General features: G+C 41.9%; 1 protein-coding gene across 1 annotated transcript in view; it reads right to left on the bottom strand.

The window, feature by feature from the left end:
* Positions 1-22,669, bottom strand: part of ADAMTS2 (ADAM metallopeptidase with thrombospondin type 1 motif 2) — a 170,705-nt gene that overhangs the window by 36,095 nt on the left and 111,941 nt on the right. Inside the window, exons 4-5 of the mRNA XM_027643112.1 lie at positions 19,084-19,286; positions 7,963-8,046 (exon numbers count right to left, since the gene is read on the bottom strand). Of these exons, the coding sequence (XP_027498913.1) occupies positions 7,963-8,046; positions 19,084-19,286 (287 nt within the window). The remainder of the gene's footprint in view (positions 1-7,962; positions 8,047-19,083; positions 19,287-22,669) is intronic.

The following is a 22,669-nucleotide window of genomic DNA, read 5'->3' as shown; positions in this document are numbered from 1 at the left end:
GCATCCAGTAGGAAATCCATTATTTTGAGTGTCCATGTCCTACAAATGTAAGCAGCGAGTTGAGGTCCTGTGTCAGTGAGGAGGACTTGCAAAGAGTGAGAGGGAAAAACTCAGTTCTACCTGCTGAGTATTCAAAGTCCACTGAGCACTCAAGTCGTTTTTGCCACTAATCCCCTGTCTTTCCTCACAGTAATGTAACAGCCTGAAAAGAGAAACCCATTTGATTCCTAGCAAATTTTCACCTGAACTCCCACTTTCTGCAATTTGCCAAGGGCTTTCAAATCAGAAAGGCTGCAACAGTACTAACAGCAAATCCTGCATGGCCAGAGAACCATCAATCTGACAGTGAGTCAGCCTCACTGGGCTCTGAAACTGCTCTGGCTGCAGCCAAAGAACCACATATACCATGGTCGTCTCCTGATCATAGGCAACGGGATGTCCAGGGAAGGGAATTAGAGGAGCACAAGTATAGTGTAGTGTTTCCCTCTAGATAACTTCTAAGGCTCCAGTGGTCTTTGGATCAGAGATTTCCTAAGCCAAATAGGCCTTTATATTGCATTTTTATCTGCTTTTCCAGCTGCCTTGCCTTTACAGATAAATGCAGCTGTCCTGCAAGAAAGGAGCTCAGGAAATCATGGGACCCGGCAGAGCTTGTTAGTAGACAGCACAGATGTCATATGTTTTGGAAGGATGTTGTCCAAAAAGTTACTCTTGTAGAGATGTCAGATAACACTTGATAGTATGTACTGTTGGAAGTCAATGGGGAGCTTTCATCACTCAAGAAAGCCCAACCCCTTATTAAATGGACAAAGCAAAAGGAGAAGGAGGACAAGAGATGAGCTGTGTACAGTAATAAGGACTGTAAGGTAAAATCCCTCTTTGTCACACTGCAAACAGAGAAAGTTTGGGGGCCAGCAGGCTGCACATGGAGAAGAGGTGTAGGTGTTACTGTTGGCCAGCAAAGGGCCTGCACTGCCAGGAACACGCAGGTCCTGCAGCTGGCTGGGAGCTCAGACCTGGCTGGGAAGGACCTATTTCCAAACAGGACAGCAGGCCTGTGGAGAGCATTACTCAGCTGATCAGCAGGAAAACTGCCAATGGAAAGAGAAACTTTCCTTCTCACAGCAAGAAAGGCAAAAAAAATCTCTGAACTGCTGATGGAAACAGATGGAGGTGTTGGCCAAGAAGTGGAAAGGGCTCAGCTGGGAGAACATCCCCCAGGCGAGGAGACACCACAGAGAGTTATGAGGAGAATCTGCCCTAAAGAATCAGCTGAAGCCCTTTCTCTGGGAAACTCAACATCTACCAATGCTTTCCATTTGCATTCCTTTTTTGATTCTACCTTCTGTTCTTCTTCACTCCCTTCCTTAGATGAAAACAGCAGAAAAAACCTAAAAAAAAAATAGAAGACAACTGAGCTGCAACTACCATTCATACACAGAGGCAAAGAAGGGCATTGAGAAAGTGTTGAGAGTCACTAGAGAGGTCTTTGAGCCATCTTTGCCATCTGTCTTGTCCTTTGGGAAGTTATCAGTGTGATGTTCAGTTCTCTTGTATGAAGACACTGAAGAACAAGTCACTCATGAAGCTGACTGAAAGGTCCTACAGATACTTGTGGGGATTGTTGGACAAGTGAGAAATATGAGATTTTTTTTTCTTTAACAATTTCAAAGTCATCTTAGAAGAAATCTGCAAATTTAGACTATGTTCTACCCAAACCTTTCAAGAATGTTCAAGCTGCCAGCCCATGTGAAAGACAGACAAGTATCACCACAAAATGGCAGCTCCCCTTAATGAACTGTTTTATTTATCTGCCATTTGGCATCACTGGGTACAAGCTTGCAAGGGTGTTGATTAGCAGGTACTTGATGATAAGAACATAAGAAATTTAGTCTGGTCAGAACCTTTCCTAACTCATCCATTAGGTGGTGCTCCAAGAGTACCAACGGAGAAGGCTTTGCAGCTCTTCAGTAGCTCCAGGAGGAGCAGAAATTTGTTTAACATGATAGGCTTCAAACTATGGTAGCAAAAGTTGGACCAGAGCAGTGCACACATTCGGGAAACAATTTAACATATGTCTTTCCCTTCTTGAATGTGTAAAGTCTCTGCAAAAAAACCTGTTTACATTGCTTCTACTTGGCACTCCTATTGTTCATTGGATATTGGATTAGATTTTCTATATTCTTCTCTGATCCTGAACAAGACAAGGAAAAAATAAATAAATACAATTATTGAGTGTCCATGGTAACTGAACTAACAAAAATAGCTCATTCAGCAAACTGTCATTTCGCATTCAAAGGATTTGTAAAGCTTTCTTATGGCAGCAGTTTGTAAACATTTTTCAGTCTCTAATTCTGTATAAATGTAAGCAGATCAGGAATACAAAGTACTGTTTATGCTATCAGCCAGCTCCACATTCTTCAAGGTCCCAACAAAACACATTAGGAAATTATAAGCTATGAGTCTAATACATAAATAAGGGAATTCAACAATTCACCCAGATAAAAAACAGGAGGGACAATATCTCTTCTCTTTATCCCTACCCTAAGCATATGAAAACAGTGCAAAAACATGAACAGCAGCCAAAATGCTGTATAATAAGTAGGTTCTGGCCTTGCAACTCAGTTCAACTCAGTCTGTGCAGAACTGGTTTGGCCACACTGGAGTTGGCCAAATGCTGGGGTCAACAACTCCATCTTCAGACACATTTGTGCAGCGCACTGCAAGATCAGGGCTTGATTCCTGCTGATTCTTTCAGGTCTTCTGCATCTACCAATGTCAGTGGAAAACTAAGATACTCAGTTCACATCAGTGACCTTCTAATACAAGGAGAGGCTGGAGAAGAAGAGGCTGGAGAAACTCTCAACGTATATAAGTAGCTACTGGGCAGGGAATAAAGATGACTGAGACAGTCTTCTCAGTAGTATCCAGAGAAAGGACAAGAGGCAATGGGCAAGAAAAAAAGCCTTTAGGAGTGTTACTGTAGTTTTACTCTAAAAATGGCTAAACATTGGGAAGGGTTGCCCAGAGACTATGAAGTCTCTGGAAATATTCAAAATACAGCTGGGCAAGGTCCCGAACAAGCTGCTCCAAATGACCTTGTGTTGAGCAGGGGAATTGGACTAGATGATGCCCAGAGGTCCATTCCAAGCACAGCTGTTCTGTGACCATAATGTGCAGCTAAGAACCTCCTTACATTGCCAGGCACAAATGCTCTCAGCCAGAGTTTTGGCATTTTCCTGGGAAAAGTGGAGATGGGTGGAGGCACTCATCCCTTTCCCTCCATCCGGGGGCCAACAGCAAAATGGTAAGGATGAACACCAGATTTAAGGGGTCAACCTGGTTTGTCCTTCCAAGGCCTCCCACTGGGAAACAGAGAGAAGAAACTGATTCAGATCAAAGCAGCACTTTCCATCCTGGCTGAACCAAGAACATCTTCCTTGCTTGTATTGAGCTTAGACATGAAAAGGTCAGATGGCAGAGATAAAGAGAGCATCATTTTATGAAAATATCAAAGGTAAAATCTTGTCCCAAATGAAGGCAGCAGGAGCTCTGCTAACATCTCAGACATACACAGTTGAAAAATCCTTCTCAGTTAACCGTCCTGTCCTGTGAGATTTTAGGCATCCAGCCAACAGTACCTTCTTCCTGACCTGCCATCTTAAAGCCATTTGGATTTTCTTCCCTCCCCTAATCTTTTTGAAAGTCTCTCTGCCTTGGTGGTCAGGTTCCTCTTTCAATTTGACCAAGGTAACACACAGCCAGAGTCCAGCCACTCATTCTGGGGCCAACACTGGTTTATAGCTTACGTGGCTTTTCTCTCCTTACTAGTTGCACTTCCAGATGAGTATGGAGCAGACACACCATCTCTCAGCCTATCTCACCCTGCTCCAGCCTGAATACAGGTGGCTCCAGCAGTGCATGTTGCTCCAAAGGAGAGTTCAGGGGTTCCTGCACTGCCTCATTCACATTTCCCAAGAAATAACCCTCAGAAATCCTCAGGTGGCTGCATTTATTAAACCCCTGCAGTTCCTGCAAAACTCTGATTTTTTTTCATTAATCACTGTATTAATTACACCCATCCCAGCTAATATGTGTGCTTTTCCCTGTGCTGTGCAAGGGCAGCTCATCTGCACACAGAGTCACCATTGTCAATGGACAGACCGTGGGGCTGGAGCCAGGAATTTATGAGGTCTTATCCCCAGCCTGCCAGTGGCCTTCCGTGTGGCCTTGGAAAATAACTCTTAACATCGTTGTTTTTTTAGCTGTGAAGTGGGAATAATAATCTTTATTCATCCACCTCAAAGAGGCGATGAGAGGATTTTATGCAGTGCTCAGGATTTAAATGTTTCCAAACAAATTTTATAATAACCAGTCAGGATTTTTTAAATGCATTCTCAGCTCATCTCTTGCCACCTCCTCTGCACTTGGTGATCGTGGTTGCTCTGCTTATTTCCCTCAGTATCCTAGAGCTAGCTGGATTACAGAGCCCTTACAACCAAAATAGGTCTAAGTGGAATAATTTGCCCAAACATTGAATTATATTAATCTCAAATGTATCCACAGCTTCCAAAATTTGGAACCAATCTTCCTACTACTGAAGTCAAAAAGGCAGAAGCGAGCCAGCTCATCTTTTTCCCATTTGAAGAAAAATGCACTGCATGTACCCTGTTTACTTATTTGCAGTATCCCACCCCATCACAAGAGCCTGGGACTTTGGGAGTCAATGTCAAGAAAACGCAGAGAAATCCATGGGGGCTTCTGGAGCCACTGCAGATATGAAGCAGCCTTCGCAGAACACATTTTTCTATCCTAATGGTGGAATTGATAAATGAGTGGGCAGCAACCAGGCATGGCTGAAACCTTCACATCAGTCCCTCTGGTACATCATCAGTTTGAAGTACTGAGAGAAGAGTGGGGAGTCAGGGAAGGGCTGGTGGCTCCTGCAAACCTACTCCAGCCACAGCCCAGCCACACTCTACCTGCTCCCCAAATACACCACCCAAGCCTGGTGCTCCTTGGCAGGGCTCAACCTGCCATAAACCTCGAAGTCCAGAGGTGATAACTCACAAAGTACTAGTTCAGTAAAACCATGTCAGATCTCTTGAATTTGTCCCTGAAGTAATTTCAGCATGTGATCACCAAGGAATGTCTTCCATTTTTTCACCCTACCAGGGCAATTAATGCAATTCCTGAAATTACTGAAACTTCTGAATGTACAGTTGCCTGTGTTTGAGAACATTAAAAAATAAGTACATTTGAAGGAGTGGAGTACCTTCAAGCAAGAACCAGTGAAAGGTTGGTTGCTATGCAACTCAAGTATTGTCCATATTATTCTTATCAACAGATGATATATTGTATAAAATAATATAATCCTCTAAAAAAAACCCACAATACAGTAGAAGGCTTCTCAGGGGTGGAGAATTGGCAACAGCTGAGAGTGCTGTCATAAAACTGACGTTGATGGTACATACTTCATCAATTACAGAACCATAATGTAATTATTATGATTATTTAAATGGCACCCTTGATAATATATATAAATTGCCTGCAGTGAAGCAAATGAATCTGAAGATATCAGCTCCATGCTTTCAAAAGAAATCTTACTCAAACAAGACTGGGATAATATTTTCATACTGTGAAGCCAACCAGGCTGCTTCATTCATGCACTGCCTTAACTTGCACATGCAAGAAACTTGCATTTCTTGTATTATGTACTTTGAATATATATTCCTGAAAAATTGTTAATACTGATATGTGGGATAGTAAAGTATTGAAGGCTTTGTTCTAATTCCTCAGAACAAGTTATGAAAGTAAGAATGATACATCTTTTCTGTCTGCTTTTCCACGGCTAAATAATCCCAAACCTCTGAGGAGAAATCTCCTCACCTTCTACTTCCCAGTACTAGTCCTCTGATCAGGAGCTTTAAATACAGGAACATAAAAGAATGTATTCTTATACAGCCATGGCATGCAGGTCCCCACACCATAGAGAAGCTTTGAAATTATATCTTTTACATAGTTTTTACTTTTTTTCAGGAAGCCATAAATTGCCTTTCATGTAAATAAGAATCAGATATAGAAATGCAAGAAAAATTATCTTCCTGGCTATTTAGGGCAAGCTTGTGACAGTGGAATTATGACACTTTATGGCCTTCTGAAACCAGCAGGACAGCTCAGAAGCTACAACATTGTCCAGTGCAGATTATGGATTTAGAATCTCCAAGCAGAGCATCCACAAGCAGATTACACAGTGCTACCTGCAACTGCTGCTTTTGTGATGTGGCCAAAGACCCACCATGAAGTGATGACTTCTGTCCTCCACCCCACTCTCCTCTCTAAATAAGATTAATATGAAGTCGATAACTTTCAAATTATAAGTGGACAAGTCTTTGCTCTTCACAAGAAAATAAAGATTCTTAAAAGGGAATGAAGACTGCTGTAGTTACTGTCTACCATCAGGAAAATGGCAAAGTTATCAGAGTTCAGACTGGTACAGATTTATAGAGCTGAAGATAGACACATAACAATTATGAAATACCCAGGAACTAAAGACTGCAAAGAAGTGACTAGCCCATGTACTAATTCTGTTGGCTTCCACCAATATTGCAACCTCAGATTTTTATGAGATTAGTCAGTCTGCAATCCCTCTAATTGTTGCTGTTACAGCTATCACAAAGATATTTCATTTATTTTGTAATTCAATGTTAACTACACACACCATGAACTTTCGGTCACAAAATGGCAAATATGACCTTTTTTACCTTTTATTTTAGGACATACACCTGATTAAGCTTATCCAGAACATGTAACTTCATCATCACCTATATCACTGCAGGAAAAGCAGAGATGAATTCCTGTGTTTAGCTCCCAGACGGGGAAGCTCCAATAAAAAAAATTAACCAAAATCCAGGTAACTAGTCTCCAACAGAGTCCAGACTAAACCTCAGAGCTCCCTCATTTGCACCAGGGAAGAAAATTCTCAGCTGATATCGAGCAGAGTAAATGGGTGAATGTCAGTGGAGCTTCACCACTGACACATCTGCACCAGCTTTTTGCCGACAGCATTCCAGCAACTTCCACGAACAGACAGAGTCTTCCAGAACCCAGAAGAACTACATGAGCATGCAAATGCCAGCAACTCCAGTCACAGAAAGGTGCCTTAGACTCTAACACTCCACCCTGAGCAGCTGGGCATGCTGCTGTGTTAGAGAGCACTAAAATCACACGTCCTTAACCAAAGCATTTATCAACAGACTTAAAACGCCCTCTTCCTGTTTCCATGGAATTTGATGTTGATGTGGCAATAATAGGGCACAGGTAGTGAACTGATCAATACTTTTGAAATGCATTTAACATTTTGTTTCTCTGTACTCAAGTTTTGCCTGTGGAGTAACCCCTTCCATAGGAACAGTGAAAGAAAAAACACTTAATATTCCTTATTACAGATTTGATCTGCAGAGCTCTTGCCTTCCAGCCCCTATTCCACAGAACTCCCATTTAACTTTAAGTACATGTATAGTCCCACTGATAATAAGCACAAGTATAAATGAGTTCTTAGAAAGAGGCTGTAGCCTTCAGCATCTTGCAGAACTGATCTTGTTTTTATTGTCACTTACATACACTTCTACCAGAACACCTTGTGTTTTCTTTAGTAACCAAAATGCTCTCTATGTTTTGTGGATTGTTCCAAACAAATCTGAAAATACAGACTGCCACAACTAAGCAACAATTTCGAATGAGAAAGGGAAAACCCAGAAGAAACTGAAATTATTTGAAATGTGTAGTTCAAATGGTAAACAAATATATATAAACATAAAAGTTCTTTATATTCATAGACTGGTAAGGACAATATATGAATTACAATACAAAACCAATACCAGTCACCAGTAACTACACTGTTCATAAACAAATGAAGTTTATAGATATTGATATTCTCCATTTAAATTAACCTTTACTTACCTTGCCATAGCTCAGCAGGATTATCCTCACCAAGACAACGTTAATGTGAGCACCCAGGGACTCATCATGATAAATTTCATTAACCTGCAAAAGAGTTCAGCACTTTAATGATGGTACTGGCAGCAAGTAACTATGAAAGCAGTGATACAGCAGTACCTTTTATGCTTTGTCATTAGTCCAGAGACCAGTTTGTGTTCATATATAAAACATGAAAAACCCCACTAATGCAAGATGGAATGTTCTCTTTTCCAGACTCTGTTGTAGCCTCCCAACAGGTCATAATTCAAGAAATCATTTAAGATCAACACATAATTGGAGACTGACAGATTGACAGGTACATAAGCGCCAGCCTAAATGGACTTGGAGGTATCATGGTGCACCTACATGATGCAGCGGAGCTGACCCGTGTGTGCCTGCTGGAGCCTGGAGCAGTCATCCAGGCAGAATCCCAAATATCTCTCTGTATGTGGGGAAGGGGACAGTGAGCAGAGGAACAGAACCTCTCTCCCAAGAGCAATTCACTGAACCAGCTCAGCTGCACCAACTCTTCCATCTGGGACCCATCACCTCACACTCTGCCAAGAGGATATACCTCCCTCCTAAAGCTGGTCGGGCACATGGGCTGGCTTTGTTGTCTGTCAAAACTCATCATTGTTAAACTCTGTAAGCAGAACAAAAGCTACAAAATGCCAGCAAATTAAAACTGTCCTTTTTTTTTTTTTTTAATAGTAGAGCTACATAACTAAACACGCACGCGGGAAAATCACCCCAGGAACACAGAAAAGAAAACTGTAAATATTTAGAGAATGAAATGTGGATGAATAATGATTACTGAGGAAACACTATGACACACAAGCTAGGCAAATATTAACTGTTAAAGAGGCTGATTTAAGTATTCAGTGATGAAGACTGCATGAGACTCAGCCAAGTGGCAGGGGTTTAGCTTTACGAATTAGAAGAGGCAGATGAGATTCCCTGCAAGGCAAGTGCCTCTCCTAAAACCTCCTTGCCTTGGTAAAGGTTGCACCAAACTGGACTGCTTTGCTGGCTGGACCTAAATTTCATTTATTCCTGCAAACTAGATTCATTACTCCAAGCTAATAAATAACTTTCAGAAAACCTTTCATTTGAAACACAGTAAATAACATCCTGTTACTTTCATCAGCCCCAGTTTTAATGGCCCATCTTTTATCTCTGCAAAAATCATTAAAATTAAATGCATCAGTGTAGGCTTTGCTAAGCAATCCCCGTTGACATTTTAAAGTGAATTTTAATTCATTTCATCCGTATTTTTTGATAGAAGGGCTTTATTTTATGCTTGGTAGATGTCCAAGTTTTCAACAGTCCTGAGTATCCTGTGCTGATGGGTTGGAAGTGGTGTGGTTGAACCACAGCTCCAGGAGCAGGTTCACACCCTCCAGGTCACCTGCCCAGGCACCTGGAGAACATGCTGGGGGATGCCTGGAATCCAGGCTTGTTGCTGGTTGATGAGCAAGCAGATCCTTGGCTGGAAGATGGTGGATGAGGAACCCATGACTATAATTGGCTTCAGGGGCTGCTATTTTCATTCGGATGTAGAAGTAGCTGATCTGTTCAGATGTACTTTGTAAACAACGCCTCTAGAAATTGGATAATCTCTTTACATGTCTAAATAAGACTCGAGAAGGCTAACTTCATATTCCAATAATTTAAAAAATCTCTTATTTTTACTCTGAGGACCATTGCTGAACAGAGATTATAAAGAGGTAAGATATAAATACATATTTTGCTTTACAAAAACTCTTTCACCCAGGAAAAAGACCCTTGTGCATTGTCAAGGGACTCAGAGATAATAATTTGCCTCCCTCTTCATGTGGTGAGAAGAAAGCACATGGATATGAGGTTGAAATAAGCTGTAAATTACCCATACATGAAATGAGTCCTAAACCAGAACTGCTGTGTACAGGGGACAGCAAACACAGCATGTAAATAAGTATTTAATTAGTTCATAAAGCATAATCCAAATTGCTCTCTCTCTCTTAACCTAAGCCTCTTTTAACAATAGTTGAGTAACCGAACAACTGTATCGCTGTTCTGTGCCAAAGGGAAACTTGGCTTGAAAACGTCGATGGAACAGAATTAAAACACTGCCTGACTGTTCATGCAAATGACATCTAACAAACAAACTGTGAATGAACAGAAAAGCACAGGCACTGTAAAAAGCTGCTTGGTTCTCTTGGGATCTTGAATTTTGTGCAAGACAGTGGGCCAATTCAAAGCTCTGGGTCTTGGTTTCATTAATCAGGATGAGTCCAACCTCTCTTCACAGAGCATCTTTCTCTAAGCTAAACTGTGACTTTGCTAGTAGTGTCTCACTGCACATAGATAACATACTGAAATAGATTCTTTTCTTTTTTTCCAGCATGGCCTAAATTGCACTTATTTGTTTCAGGAAGCTAGTAAAGATACAAAATCCAAGCAGCTGAATGTTGTGCTCTCAAACATTCATGAAAAGCACACACAGTTGCCTCCACGATCAGATTCACCAAATTTCCTCCTGTTATTTCAATAGGAAAGCAGAGTCAAGATAATGCAGCACAATGTATAGGGCAGAAAATGACCAACCAATGTGTGGAATCAGAAAGCTCCAGACTTGAGAGCAACTCACAACTTTGAAACTTACTCTTTCAAATCAGAGGTAATCAGGCAGTGGATATACATGTTCAGAAGTCCGTGCAATAAATACACATAGGTGTGAAAACAAGTGCATAGTACTTTCACAGTACTGCATCTCCATGTACTTCAGTAGGACATCCTAGTTCATACCAACAGATCAGTACGATCCTGGATCAGTACATCTAAAATTAAGTTGCTGCATAGGAATAGAAAGGACAGAGACTATCCCAAAATCACAGCTCCTGAACTGAAGGTGGTGAATGCATTAAATCCTGTTAGATGTCCTAGAGTGATTCAGCATTTATAGAGGGTGATGAAGAAGGCTGGGAAAATCTCAAAGAATTCAAAGTGCAGTGAAACACTCTAAAGAGACTTTCATCAAGCTATTGTAGTTCACTAACTATTTTGGGATAACTTTGCTTTCTTTTTCTGGGATATTTCAAAGGAAAACATGCATTTCTATTTAAAGTTTCTGTTTAGAAATCAGGCTGGCACAGATTGGTGCTTCATAAGAAAAACAAAGACTTCATTTACTTTTTTCATCTGTCCCTCCCTGCTAATTTTATAATTCTTCTGCCTTGAGCAAGTTTCAAGTCAGCACAGTAAGCACATAGAATACATCAAAAAACTAAAGGCAAGCCAGGAGCCTGTGAGGTGCCTCATGCTTTGTAAAAGCAGCACTGGAAAGTTTTTAGTATTGAGCAAAGCAGGCCCCAATCCTAAAAGGGAATTTTGAAAGCTGCTGTAACACAAATAGTAATCACTAGCCTGCAGTTCTGCAAGTCCTGGTACAGAGCAGGTTACCTGCTGATAGAGCTGGCAGGGCTTTTAGGGAAAGTCAGGTGGTTCCCTCAATCTCTAATTAAACCGATGCACAATAGGAGAACAATCTGCACATTTTGGCAAGTCATGGGCAAACTCATTCATGCAGTTTGAAGGAGTTCTCAGCCTTGCAAAGTTTGTTGGTATCTGCTATGCAAAAGGCAGCCCTCTTCGTCACAACACAACCACGGCTCCATCCCGCTGAACCATAAATCATCGTGTTCATCCCGAGGCACACCCTCTGCAGCTCCATGGGTTGTGCCTTACGCTCGGGTGGGCGCCGCTTCCTCGGGCTCCTGAGCACACACACCCTGTGGACATCTAATAGTTTCCACCTCAGGCCACCATCAATGTCAAACGGCTCCGACCCAGCGACAGCGGCCGTCAGAGGGCTCATCTGACCATTTGGAGAGGGCACAAAACAAGATGCATCTGGTTTTCCAGCTGCCACAAACTGCTGATCCATCCAGCCTGATTAGCCTGCTCTTTGATCACCCAGCATCCTTACTCAACTACTGTTGCAGAAACTACCGATGGCTACGTGCTCCCGGGCAGAGCAGGGACCATGTGTGGGTCTCTACCAGAGAGATACTGGAGGAGCTGGAGACCATCAGCTCCTTCCCCGTGGGATGGCAGAGCTCCTGGCAAACCATTGTTAGAGCCCAGCCCGAGACGCAGCTCATTCATCAGATCGTAATTATCTGCAGCAAAGCCTCGGTGCCTGGTGGGCATCCAGTGATTGTCTATTTCTGTAAGAAACGTCTGTTTTGAATTACAGAATAGGAACCAGAAATGTCATGGTGGATACTGAGCACAAACTTTTGTAATCTGACCCTCCAAAAAGCATTCCCCTCTCACTTTATATTTCTGTGGTCCCACTTCAAACACCACTACCCTCTTCAATTTTCATCACCTCCTTCGTGCTTTTGAAAATCCCAGAGTAGCATTTCTAACATTCCCAAAGCTTTATCTTAATCCCACAGGAATAACATTACATCAATTCCTTGGGTGGATGTACCGTGGTCACACAGAAAGTCATCAGGCAAAATCCAGGGTTCCCAAGTCTCTCTTTCTAGTCCCTACAAGGCATTTCCTAATTTCCTCAAAGAGGAACTCTTTTTTTCCTGAAATCTTTGTTGAGCATCACACAGAAAAAAGAATAATGAAAGCACACAAAACACATGAAACTTAAAGGTCAAACTGTGATCTCCAATTTGGAAAACATCTATCATTCTGCTCAAAACCAGAGGCAACAGGCAGTTTTAGAAGAGCTTGGCAATGTACATTAACAAAAAAAGATATAAGAATCTGGCATTTTCTATGCAAATATGAGCCTGAGTCCTGATTTACCTTCCCTGGTGTGAGAGTTAGTAGATGTTACCAAGTCCAAGTTAGCTACTTCTGATCAAAATGAAAAACATTCCCTTGAGCAGATGTGTTGGCAAGGCATTAGGTAGCTTCATGTAACGGGTCTCTATCTCATCTTTGACTGTAACACTGGCTTCAGAAAGGTCACAGACTTTGTTTTCTGACTTCATGACTAATTTATTTCTCTTAGTTCCTCCCATAGGCTCTTGGAACTCCTTGCTTTTGCCACAAACCATTGCTCTGAGAAGTTTTTCCAAACACTGTAAATTACCTTTGCACCAAAAGACTCGGTATTTTTCTGAATTACTCTCTCAAGATCATGGTAATAAAATCAACTATAGCATCATAAAATAATAAAATCAACTATAGCATCATAAAATAATTAAGCAGATTGATGTTACTACAAGGGATAGGGGTGTGGTGTCAATCCGATAAATACGGTGACCTCTTCAAATCTAAGTGGTTTGGTTCAGAAAAGCATCCAGAATTTGAAAGCTGATCCTAATTATCCACACTCCATCACACCAACCACACTGTCACAACTTAAAAGTCCCTGACTGCAACCTTTATGGCTAAAACTCATGTTGGTATTTGGAGTAAAAGAAAAATCTATCTTTTAACAGTACCTACCCTCTGCCTTGAGGATGGTACCAAATCCTGTGTGATGCTCTGTCCTATATGTCCAACAGGGCAGCAAGGCACATTCCAGGTAATAATAATGAGCAATGTTCATCTAACTGACATTGGGAATAATATCCCTGTGAAAATGAGCACAATCTGTTAGAGTTCTAAGAGGGTCTTTCCTGCGGGAGGTCCTGAATTCCCAGTCACAACTACAACTTCCACTGGAGGGTGGCAATCAAGATAATGAACAAAAATAACCCCATGAGGCCTTTTCAGACACTGTTCACACCAGTCACAGCTACTGGTTTATAATGATCCACCTAAATGTGGAGTTAACTCACATACATATGTTTAAGCTTTCAAACAAGCTGTAATTCAGCTACTGACAGCTGAAGTGCCTCAGATGAATAGAGCTGGACTTATATTTGTTATTTGTGGAACTTCTTAGAGTTAGTTCAGCTTTCAAATGAACATATTGAAATAAACTGATTTTAAATAATGAGCATTGGTGTCTATGAATTATTTAATTTTAAAAAATCCAGTCAAATTCCGCATTACTGAACTATCCTTCCCATCTAAAAAAAATGCTTTTTTAGTTTAAAAAGCATGATTCTGGAGACAGGGTGCCCCATTATTTCAATGTATTCAATCATCACTTTCTTTTTAACAGCTTGAATTAGACATGCTTTCAAGGTTTTTATCCAACTGTCAGTTAGAAAACCGATGGCATTTCTGCCCTCTCCTCTCATTAGGGACTTGCTGTTCTGTACCTGCAAATCTTCATCCCTCATCAGCCAGAGAAACGAAAGCAGAAATCTCATCTATAATAGTAGTATCATGTACATCCTATTAAAGAGGACAGATAACATATTCAACAGCGCCTCAGGGCCACAATTTCAAAGACATATGTAGTGCTGAAAGATGCAGGTGAAAGACTCCAGGGACTTTCCAAAGCCCCCAGCTGCATAACTCCCATTGATTTCAGTTATTCAAATGAAAAGTTATTTAATGTATTTATTCTGGAGTTGAAGTTTCATTTGAAGGCTGGGAGATACATAAACCCATAGGCTAATTTTTAAGACTGATTCTCACTAATTTCAAAAACAGGTAAATGACTAAATACTCAGATAAATCTAGCCCTGAGTGAGGCATAAATCCTATTTAGGGTCTCTCTGCCTTTGAAATAACAGCAGTTATGCACCCATCTAGTTTGAGGAGATAGGGTTTTTATCACAAATATTTTGGCCACATATCCGTTACATGAATATAAATTTTGCAATATCACATCTTTTACAGTAAGGGAGTGGAAAGGAAATGAAATATTTTTACCCCTGAAAATTGTCCAAAGATAAAAAAATATACCTACTTTGTAGACAAATTCTTCTAAAAAATAGACAAGGATGACAATTGCCAGCATTAGAAAATGAGGTAGTTGAGAAATTGAGGAATATTATGGAGAAAGAAAGACAAAGGATACAAGGAAGAGCTAAAACAGGGGCCTGATTGGGAAAAAAACCCACCATTTGAAGAGGGGCATGAAAGTGGAAGACTTGAAGTCAAGACAGATGAAGCCAATACACACAAAAAAAATTTGCAATTGAGCTTGTTTGATGAGAATTTGCTATTTGGAATGGTTGAAATATTGTAAGATCACATATTCTACCTCTGACTCTTCAGGAAGTTTTGAAGATATCCAACCTGGATGTGACCCTAAGCACAGGATTGTAGCAGCTGAAATAGTCACACTAGTCAATAGAGCAGGCCCAGCCTGGTAAATGAGGGGGTCTCAGGTCTGCTGCTCTTCCACAGCAGGCAGCAAATGTCCTGCTTAATCCTGGAATCTCTGTTCAAGAGGGTTATGAAATGATCAGAGGATTTCAGCACTGGGGCTGGCTACCAACAACACCCACCTTAGAATCACAGAATGGTTTAGGCTGGAAAAGACCTCTAATATCATCAGGTCCAACCATCAACCCAGCACTGCCAAGGCCACCACTAAACCATGTCCCCAAGAGCCACATTCACACATCTTCTAAATCCCTCCAGATCACTGATAAAGATATTAAACAGTGCTGGCCCCAGTACTGAGCCCTGGGGAACATCCCTTTTGACTGGCCACTACCTGGATTTAGTTCCATTCACCACCATTCTTTGGACTTGGCCACCCAGCCAGTTTTTTTGTCCTGTGGTTTGTGCACCCATCCAAGCCATTTAGCTCAATGACATCCACTCAGCTCCCTGCTCCCCCTCTCAAAGCATCCTGCAGTGAAATCCTTTCTTTTCCCAAGGAACAAGATGCCACTTCTACAATGCCTTGCACTTTTCCAATATTTCCCAAACACTCGTAGAACCAGATAAAATCCCTGGGGTTTTGAGACGCCTTCTTGCAGAAATTGAATTACCTTCCATGTTCTTGAGTAACTACAGAGCTACAAGTTTCCACCCAAATCCCTCTCCTCTGTGGCAATGCTCCTGCGTGCTATAAATACAAAGTTAATTTGTGCAATGTGTGGGCTCACGCTTGGAAGTGCAGAGGACTGTGCAGGCTAATATCCTTCCCAGGAAAAAACACAGCATGACGTACGACTGAAAATGGTGCGAGCGAGAGGCAGTCGAGGGGCGCTTCAGAGAAAACAGTGGAATTTTTTCCAAAGGTGGACTGAACGTCCCGTGGGTGCTGAGCAGAGAAAAGAGAGGAGGTCAAGACAAACCAGAGTTTTTGTATGAGGAAATGACTGGAGGATGGAAAGGCTGTGGCACGAGGCCGAGCTCACTGCAGTGGAACGGCTGGCGCGCAGTCAGGGGATGCGTGGCTGCAGCCCAACATGTTAAAAATGCTCTGGCGTCTATCACCATTTGTTTGGGAGTGACTTCATTTCCAAACTTTGGGATAAATATTAGCACAGCTATTCAAGATAGCCAGGACACCCAGCCCCTGGGTTTTTTCTCACTTCATGGCTTTTAGGTGTGGACTGTAACACATCACTTAAGCAGCACAAAACAGATTTTACTGAATTTACAGTCGTTGCACTGGGCTTGAAAAGAAAAAATAAATTGTTTTGGTTGGGTTGGTGGTAGGGTTCCACCCAAGATTCCTGGGAGAAGTTAGTTAAGGACAACTGCTCATGCCATCACTCACAAGGAAATCAAGCAAAGTGGGGAGAAGCAGCTGTACTGGGAGTTGCTTTTGGGAAAGTGGTGTTGTGTCCCAGGAGGGAGAATTCACCTGGGATTTATTTCATTTCTGAAACCTCAGAAATTCAACTATTTGATCATCCTCTTATCTCCAGTAAATACTTTCCCTACTATTTTATTCAGTTACCATGCATTCTTGATTTTATGCTTACCAACTTGTTACTGTACAAAGCTAATTGATTCTATGCTTAATGCCTTCTTGCTGTAGGAAGCTAATTGATTACATCCTAAAATCAGCAAGAAACACACAATCTGATGGTTATGGAAGAATCTTCCACCACATTTAAAAATACAGCTGGAATTTTTTGTAGCTGTCTCTTCTTTTTGAGTGACCTTGGACCTACACATTTCATTAGAAACATGAAATGGTCCCCAGCACCACCTGGTATCTGCAGTAACAAACCCCTCTTGCCTCTCTATACTGGAGCTGGAAACAGGACTTGTTACCATCACCCATCCCTCTGCTCAAATACAGACTCTAGAAACCAGCTGAGTTTTGAAGAAGGGAAGAACAGGACAGCACTGATGACTGCCAAAGACCATCCAGAGCCTCCTCAAGAGGCCTTGGGGATTTAAAACAGCTCCTCAAATTTGGGCACAGGGCATGGGATACATCCTCAGTCCCCAAAAGACACTTTTCTACCTCAGAGCTCTCAACAGAACAATTGTTGCCTATGCCAAGAGCTGCTGTGCCCTGTGAGTACAGTTACACAGGCTGCACTTTCTAAACCACTTGCAGAGACAGCATGCTTGGAGTTGTTATTTCTTGCAATTTGTGTGTTGGATGGTTTACTAAAATTAGGAAGAAGTATATTCCAGAGCTGGAACATTTATGGCTTCTTTACCATTACTGTATATTTTAATTCTTAAAAATAGATTTAAGTGACATGATAAGTAAAGAGTCATGTTTAATCTATTTTGGCCTGTTTGCCACATTCCTGGTTTGGCCTGTTTGGCTTGTTAATTTAGAGATGCGTAAAACCATCTGTTTCACTGTAGACTTTGTTTTAAGCCTCAGAGGAAACAAACCACACAAATAAATGAAATTCACTATGTCATTTCAGTTAGAATATATGTATTTACCGCCGTCAGAGCAGACACCAAGGACCTCATAACTCTAATGTTAGTGCAGGTTTTTAACTATTTATAATGCTGTTATAAAGAGTTTGTGCAACTGAATTTATATCAGACAAGGGATTTTCTTAAATCGTATTCCACCTCTCATTTAAAGTGATAAACAGTGATATTCTGCACATTGCTAAAAGAATGTAATAAAGAAAGAAAAAAATAAACTTCATAATTAAAAAAATACATCTTGGAAAAACTACATCCCAGGCAAATGTACCTAATAGCCTGGATTTCTGCCTCTGTGGTTTGTAAAGCCAAAGGAGACACCTACATGCTCATCTTCTTGACATGACTGCAAACTTGAGCAGTCAGACTCCATTTGTCAAAAACAGAGCAGACCTACAATTTTTTACTCAATGCTGTTTCACTGAGAACACACATGCACTGAACCTAAAGCTTTTTTGGATTTTTTTTTTGAAAAAAGACTCCTGTTCCGGATGAGAAGGAAGAAAGTCATCCCCAAATGAATTGCCTATGAAGGGGGCTGCCACTCAGTTCTATTTTTTGGCCAGAAGAAGGAAATATATTTTGACTTTGATCTGTAACAGGGATGATTTTTCAAGACTTGATTCTTTTCCCACAAAATAGTATCCTCGCTTACTGAGTTGGATACTAGAGGGCTGCTGTGTCTGCTGCAGTCATGTTTATAAATAAAAAGTGGTTCTTTCAAATATAATATTCCCTAGTGTATTCTTTCATCCCTACTGCACTATATAGTCTATTGCACAGACTATGGTTCAGAAGATTAAATATTTAACTAAGGAAACCTAAAGATGTCAGTCATGGAGTAAACACTAAATCAATTTAAGAAATTTCAGTGTTACACTACATAACACTTTACTGCGGGGTGAACAAGGAGCAGCGAAGTGCCCTGGGACCTGAAGTGGCTGTTGAGGAATCAAAGAATTTATCTGAGTAGTTTTAAAAATGTGAAAAGAAAAAAAAACAACAATTGAAATTTCTAATAGAACCTTATTTGAAGACAGTTCTCCAAACCATGTTTCTCAGCAAGAAGTTCATACTAAGGGAATATACAGCTAAAATGTAATGACTTCCAAAAACCTGAGCCCCTGCTGACCCTGTGCCCCCAGCCTACCAAAGCACGTAAGTGGGACTTTGAACATTTTAACAGTTCCATACTCAGCTTCTTTCTTGGCCCCTTTTTCTTTTTTTTTCTTCTCCCCTTTTGATTTTTTTGAAAGTGGCCTGGATTTCCCTCCTATTACCTCCTGCCATGAGAGAAATTTGTTATGTCTCCTTCAAACGGGCCAACCCATTCCCGGTCCTCTCAGCGCCTTCCCACAGGGCGGTTCGCGGGGTTGTACTCACAATATTCATCAGGGTCAGCAGGTACTTCTGAACATGTTCTTTCCCATGGAACTGAACAACTGAGTCATCAACCCCCAGAAGGACTTCAATGTTGTAATCGTCCTCCGTCGCGTGCCTTCGGTGGCGCTGCCTCGATCTGTGCACCTGGTCTTCAACAAGGCTCAACGCGCTGTCGAGATTATCCAAATTAGTGAGGTTAGCAGCTGGAATCAAACAGACAAACAAGTCATCAACCAAGAGAGGCTCAGGCTCAGGTTTCAGCTAAGCTGGTATAAATTTGAAGTAGCAGCATTTGTTGTGTTCTGGGTGTTATTTAATGGCATTAGTTTCGCTTAATGTCAATTAAAAATTGACCCAAAACGTTTTTGCTTCACAAACTAAAAGCAATGCTTTCTACTAAGTAATACTGCATAATAAATACAAGCCCAAAAGGGCAGCAAGGTCATGCCAATGTTTTGAGGAGAAGAATGGAGCTGTTTGAGGTAAAATGCTTGTTACTTGAAAGTACTTCTAACAAAAATACACTATTCAGGGGTATTGTGCTACCTAGGGTAGTCTACATTTCAGAACAATTAAAGATAGACACCCTACTTCAAAATCTGATCTTACTGCCCACAGACTCCTATTTCAAGGCAGGTGCAGTTGCCAATATAGTCTTTTTCTATCCAGGCAGGTAGTAACAAACCAGTCCCCTGGATTCAACCTTTTAGCTCCTTTCCTAGCTACACACATGCAATCCAACAGTAGTGACATGGATCTTATTTATCATCACAGCTCAGTACCACATTTTAGATATGAGATTAATTAATTTATAGCTACCTTCACAATTTTTTAACAGTTTTTCCTCCTTCATTCCAAATTTGCCATGTCGCTTTACATTATTGTACGTCAAAGACCAACCCATCAGGTACCACAGTAGCTACTTCATTACTGATACAATTTCTAAGAGTCCCTGTGATATGAAGTGCACATTCTCTGACAGGATGGGACATGATTACTGTGGTACCTACCTACTAAAAATTAACATGAAAATATGGAATCTTGACATTTCACTCTAAAGAATAACAATTATTAGCTTTAGTATCATTACTATCATTTGCATTACAAGAGCTCTGGAAGTCCCACCAAGAACCTCTTGATTTTAACACGTCAGGAAAGACTCGCTCAGAGAGGTGAGGAAAGGCAGTGAGGTGGCTGTGGGTTGAGTAAAGGCTCCCAGTGCTTCATTCACAGGAATACAGTGGAAAGCAAAGGAAGGAGGCCAAAGCCTTCACCTTCCAACCAGAAATAAGAAACAACTCCTGGAAATGCTATGAAAGTGGATTCTCCATCTTTGTTTATTGAAGTTTTCACATCAAAACTGGCTGCTTGAGAAGGGCTGAATGAGTCACCAGATCACTGGGCTCATTACAAGAACATCTGTGCTCTTGCCTGAAGATCAGCTGCCTCAGGCTGCTGTGTCAGCAGGTCCTGGGCAATGTGCAGCCTGAGCAGAGTCCCCACAGCTCCCCTCTGGGGTGACAGTAACATACCGACCCGCACAGCCTCTGGCTGCCAGGAAGGACACACACCAGGCAGTGTTCCTTACTGCCCCGGGCCTCTGTGCCTTGTGTGGTGAGCAGCTTGTTTCTGTGCCTCTAGGAGAGACCTCCTGTCAAAGGACAGTCCCTGAAAGACACAGTTCCTTACCATTTCTCCACCAAGCTTCAAGAACACGCTTGTCCCGAGACCCACAGCTGCAGGTCACCACACTGCCCTGGCAGGGCTTCCCTCACTCACTGGACAGAGAGAAGATCACACATGGTAGTTCTGCATCCCCATGGAGCCACAATGTCCTTCTCCCAGCACAGCAGCATTTAATGCAGCTAATAAGCACAACCACCATGTTCTCATTGCCAGGCTCAAGGGTCTCAGCAGCTTCTGCTCCCGGAGCCACAAGTTTTCAAAATTAGTCTGGTCAGAATCTATGATTCAGCATGAAAATTCACTCTCCATGTAGAACCCAGCTGTCACTCCCAGTTGTACCATGGAGGGTGAATGGGTCTGGCCTGGCAGCAATGGAGACAGCTCTTTATCAGGGCTCTAAACCTGCCAAGCAGCCAACTCCAGCCCTGTCTCTTGGTTTACTCCACCAGGAAAACTTTAGTGTTAAAATTTCCTTGCTAGAGCCCAGAGGTAATGACTGAGCCATCACAGTGGTCTCAGGGGACTTGCTATGAGACCGTGGGGCAATCATGTATTCATGATCTGTAAGGCAAATCACAGTTCCTGTAAAATTTGACCATAAATCTTAAATCCTCTCTAGAAAAGAAAGCCTAGGCTGGCAGGGCCTGCAGGTTATGTCCTCTCTCTGCTGCTCACAAAAAGCTACAGCAATCAGCAGCAGGGCCAAAGCTATCAGAGCTGCTATTGAAGAGCAGCAGAGCTGGACAGGGGGGAGAGCCTGAGCTCTGCACTGAGACTGCAGATGGGCAGCTCTGCTGGCTGGGGGGCTGCTATTTGGATGGGTGAGTGGTTGGCTGTCAAGGTATCTTGAGCTTTTGCGCTTTCATCTCTTCCCCTTATGTGTCAAAGTCAAACTAACTCCAAGTGCAGTACCTTTATTCCTGCTGTGAGTAAATCAGCCAGAGGCAAAATGTGATCCTACCATCCTGCAGTGAAAACTGCCTGTCCTCTCTCTTTGCTCCTCGCTTCATCACTGTCACACTGTAGCCCTCACAGTCCTGCCAACTCCTGGGAAAAGTTATCAGGAAGTTCCCTGGAAGTCATCTCACTGCCAGTAGGTGCCAACCAGCCACTTGAAATTTTCTTTGGAGTATAAAAATTCTCCACACCCGCAGTTACCTTCACCTCTCGAGACAACATGCCCAGTGGGCACTGGTACTTCTGAGGCAGCAACACTTCCCAGCAGAGAGAAAGCCACGCTGGCTCCAGCTGGCACTGGAACCATCCCAAGAGCACCAACACAGCTCAAAGCATTTACAACAGTAGCTGCAAGATTTCTGGTTCACATCCCAACTTCCCACCAAGTGTCCTTTCCCAGAGGCTCTCCCAGGACAGGCAGGGACGCCTCCACACACGCCTGACCACATATCCCACGGTGCTGCTCTGCCTCTCAGTCTCTTGGATGATGAATTGTTGGATTTGCTGGACCATGCTGTGTTATTCCCATGTTGAATTTGCTCCTAAATGACTGTTACATCCAAATGGAATTAATACCCATATCTTACCAAAGAGGAAACTAAACAAAGTTGCATCTGTAGTAAATGAGCAATTTGTAGTGTTTTGGCATCTCAGCTTTCCTTGGTTAACATCAGTCATTTTGCTGTATCATTGTACTCCAACAATATGCTAGAAAAGCTCAAAAGAAAAACTCCAAGAACTGAATAAGACACCAAATTCCTCCTTAACATTTTCCATACTACCTTCCTTCTGGTCACCCCTGTACTTTGCACAGTAACATCCAAAAAGTCATCTCAAACTGCACTGTGTTTTACTAAATCATGCCAAGACCTCTCCATCAGCTCTTAATTTGCAGCAACTTTTGCCAAATCAGCCACTAATTATTGGTGCCAACTTTGTTATC

Source organism: Corapipo altera, unplaced genomic scaffold, assembly GCF_003945725.1.
Source record: "Corapipo altera isolate COAL_440 unplaced genomic scaffold, ASM394572v1 75, whole genome shotgun sequence".
Taxonomy (NCBI): Eukaryota; Metazoa; Chordata; class Aves; order Passeriformes; family Pipridae; genus Corapipo; species Corapipo altera.
Note: the sequence above shows the minus strand (reverse complement) of the source record. Positions and strands in the feature narration are given on the sequence as shown.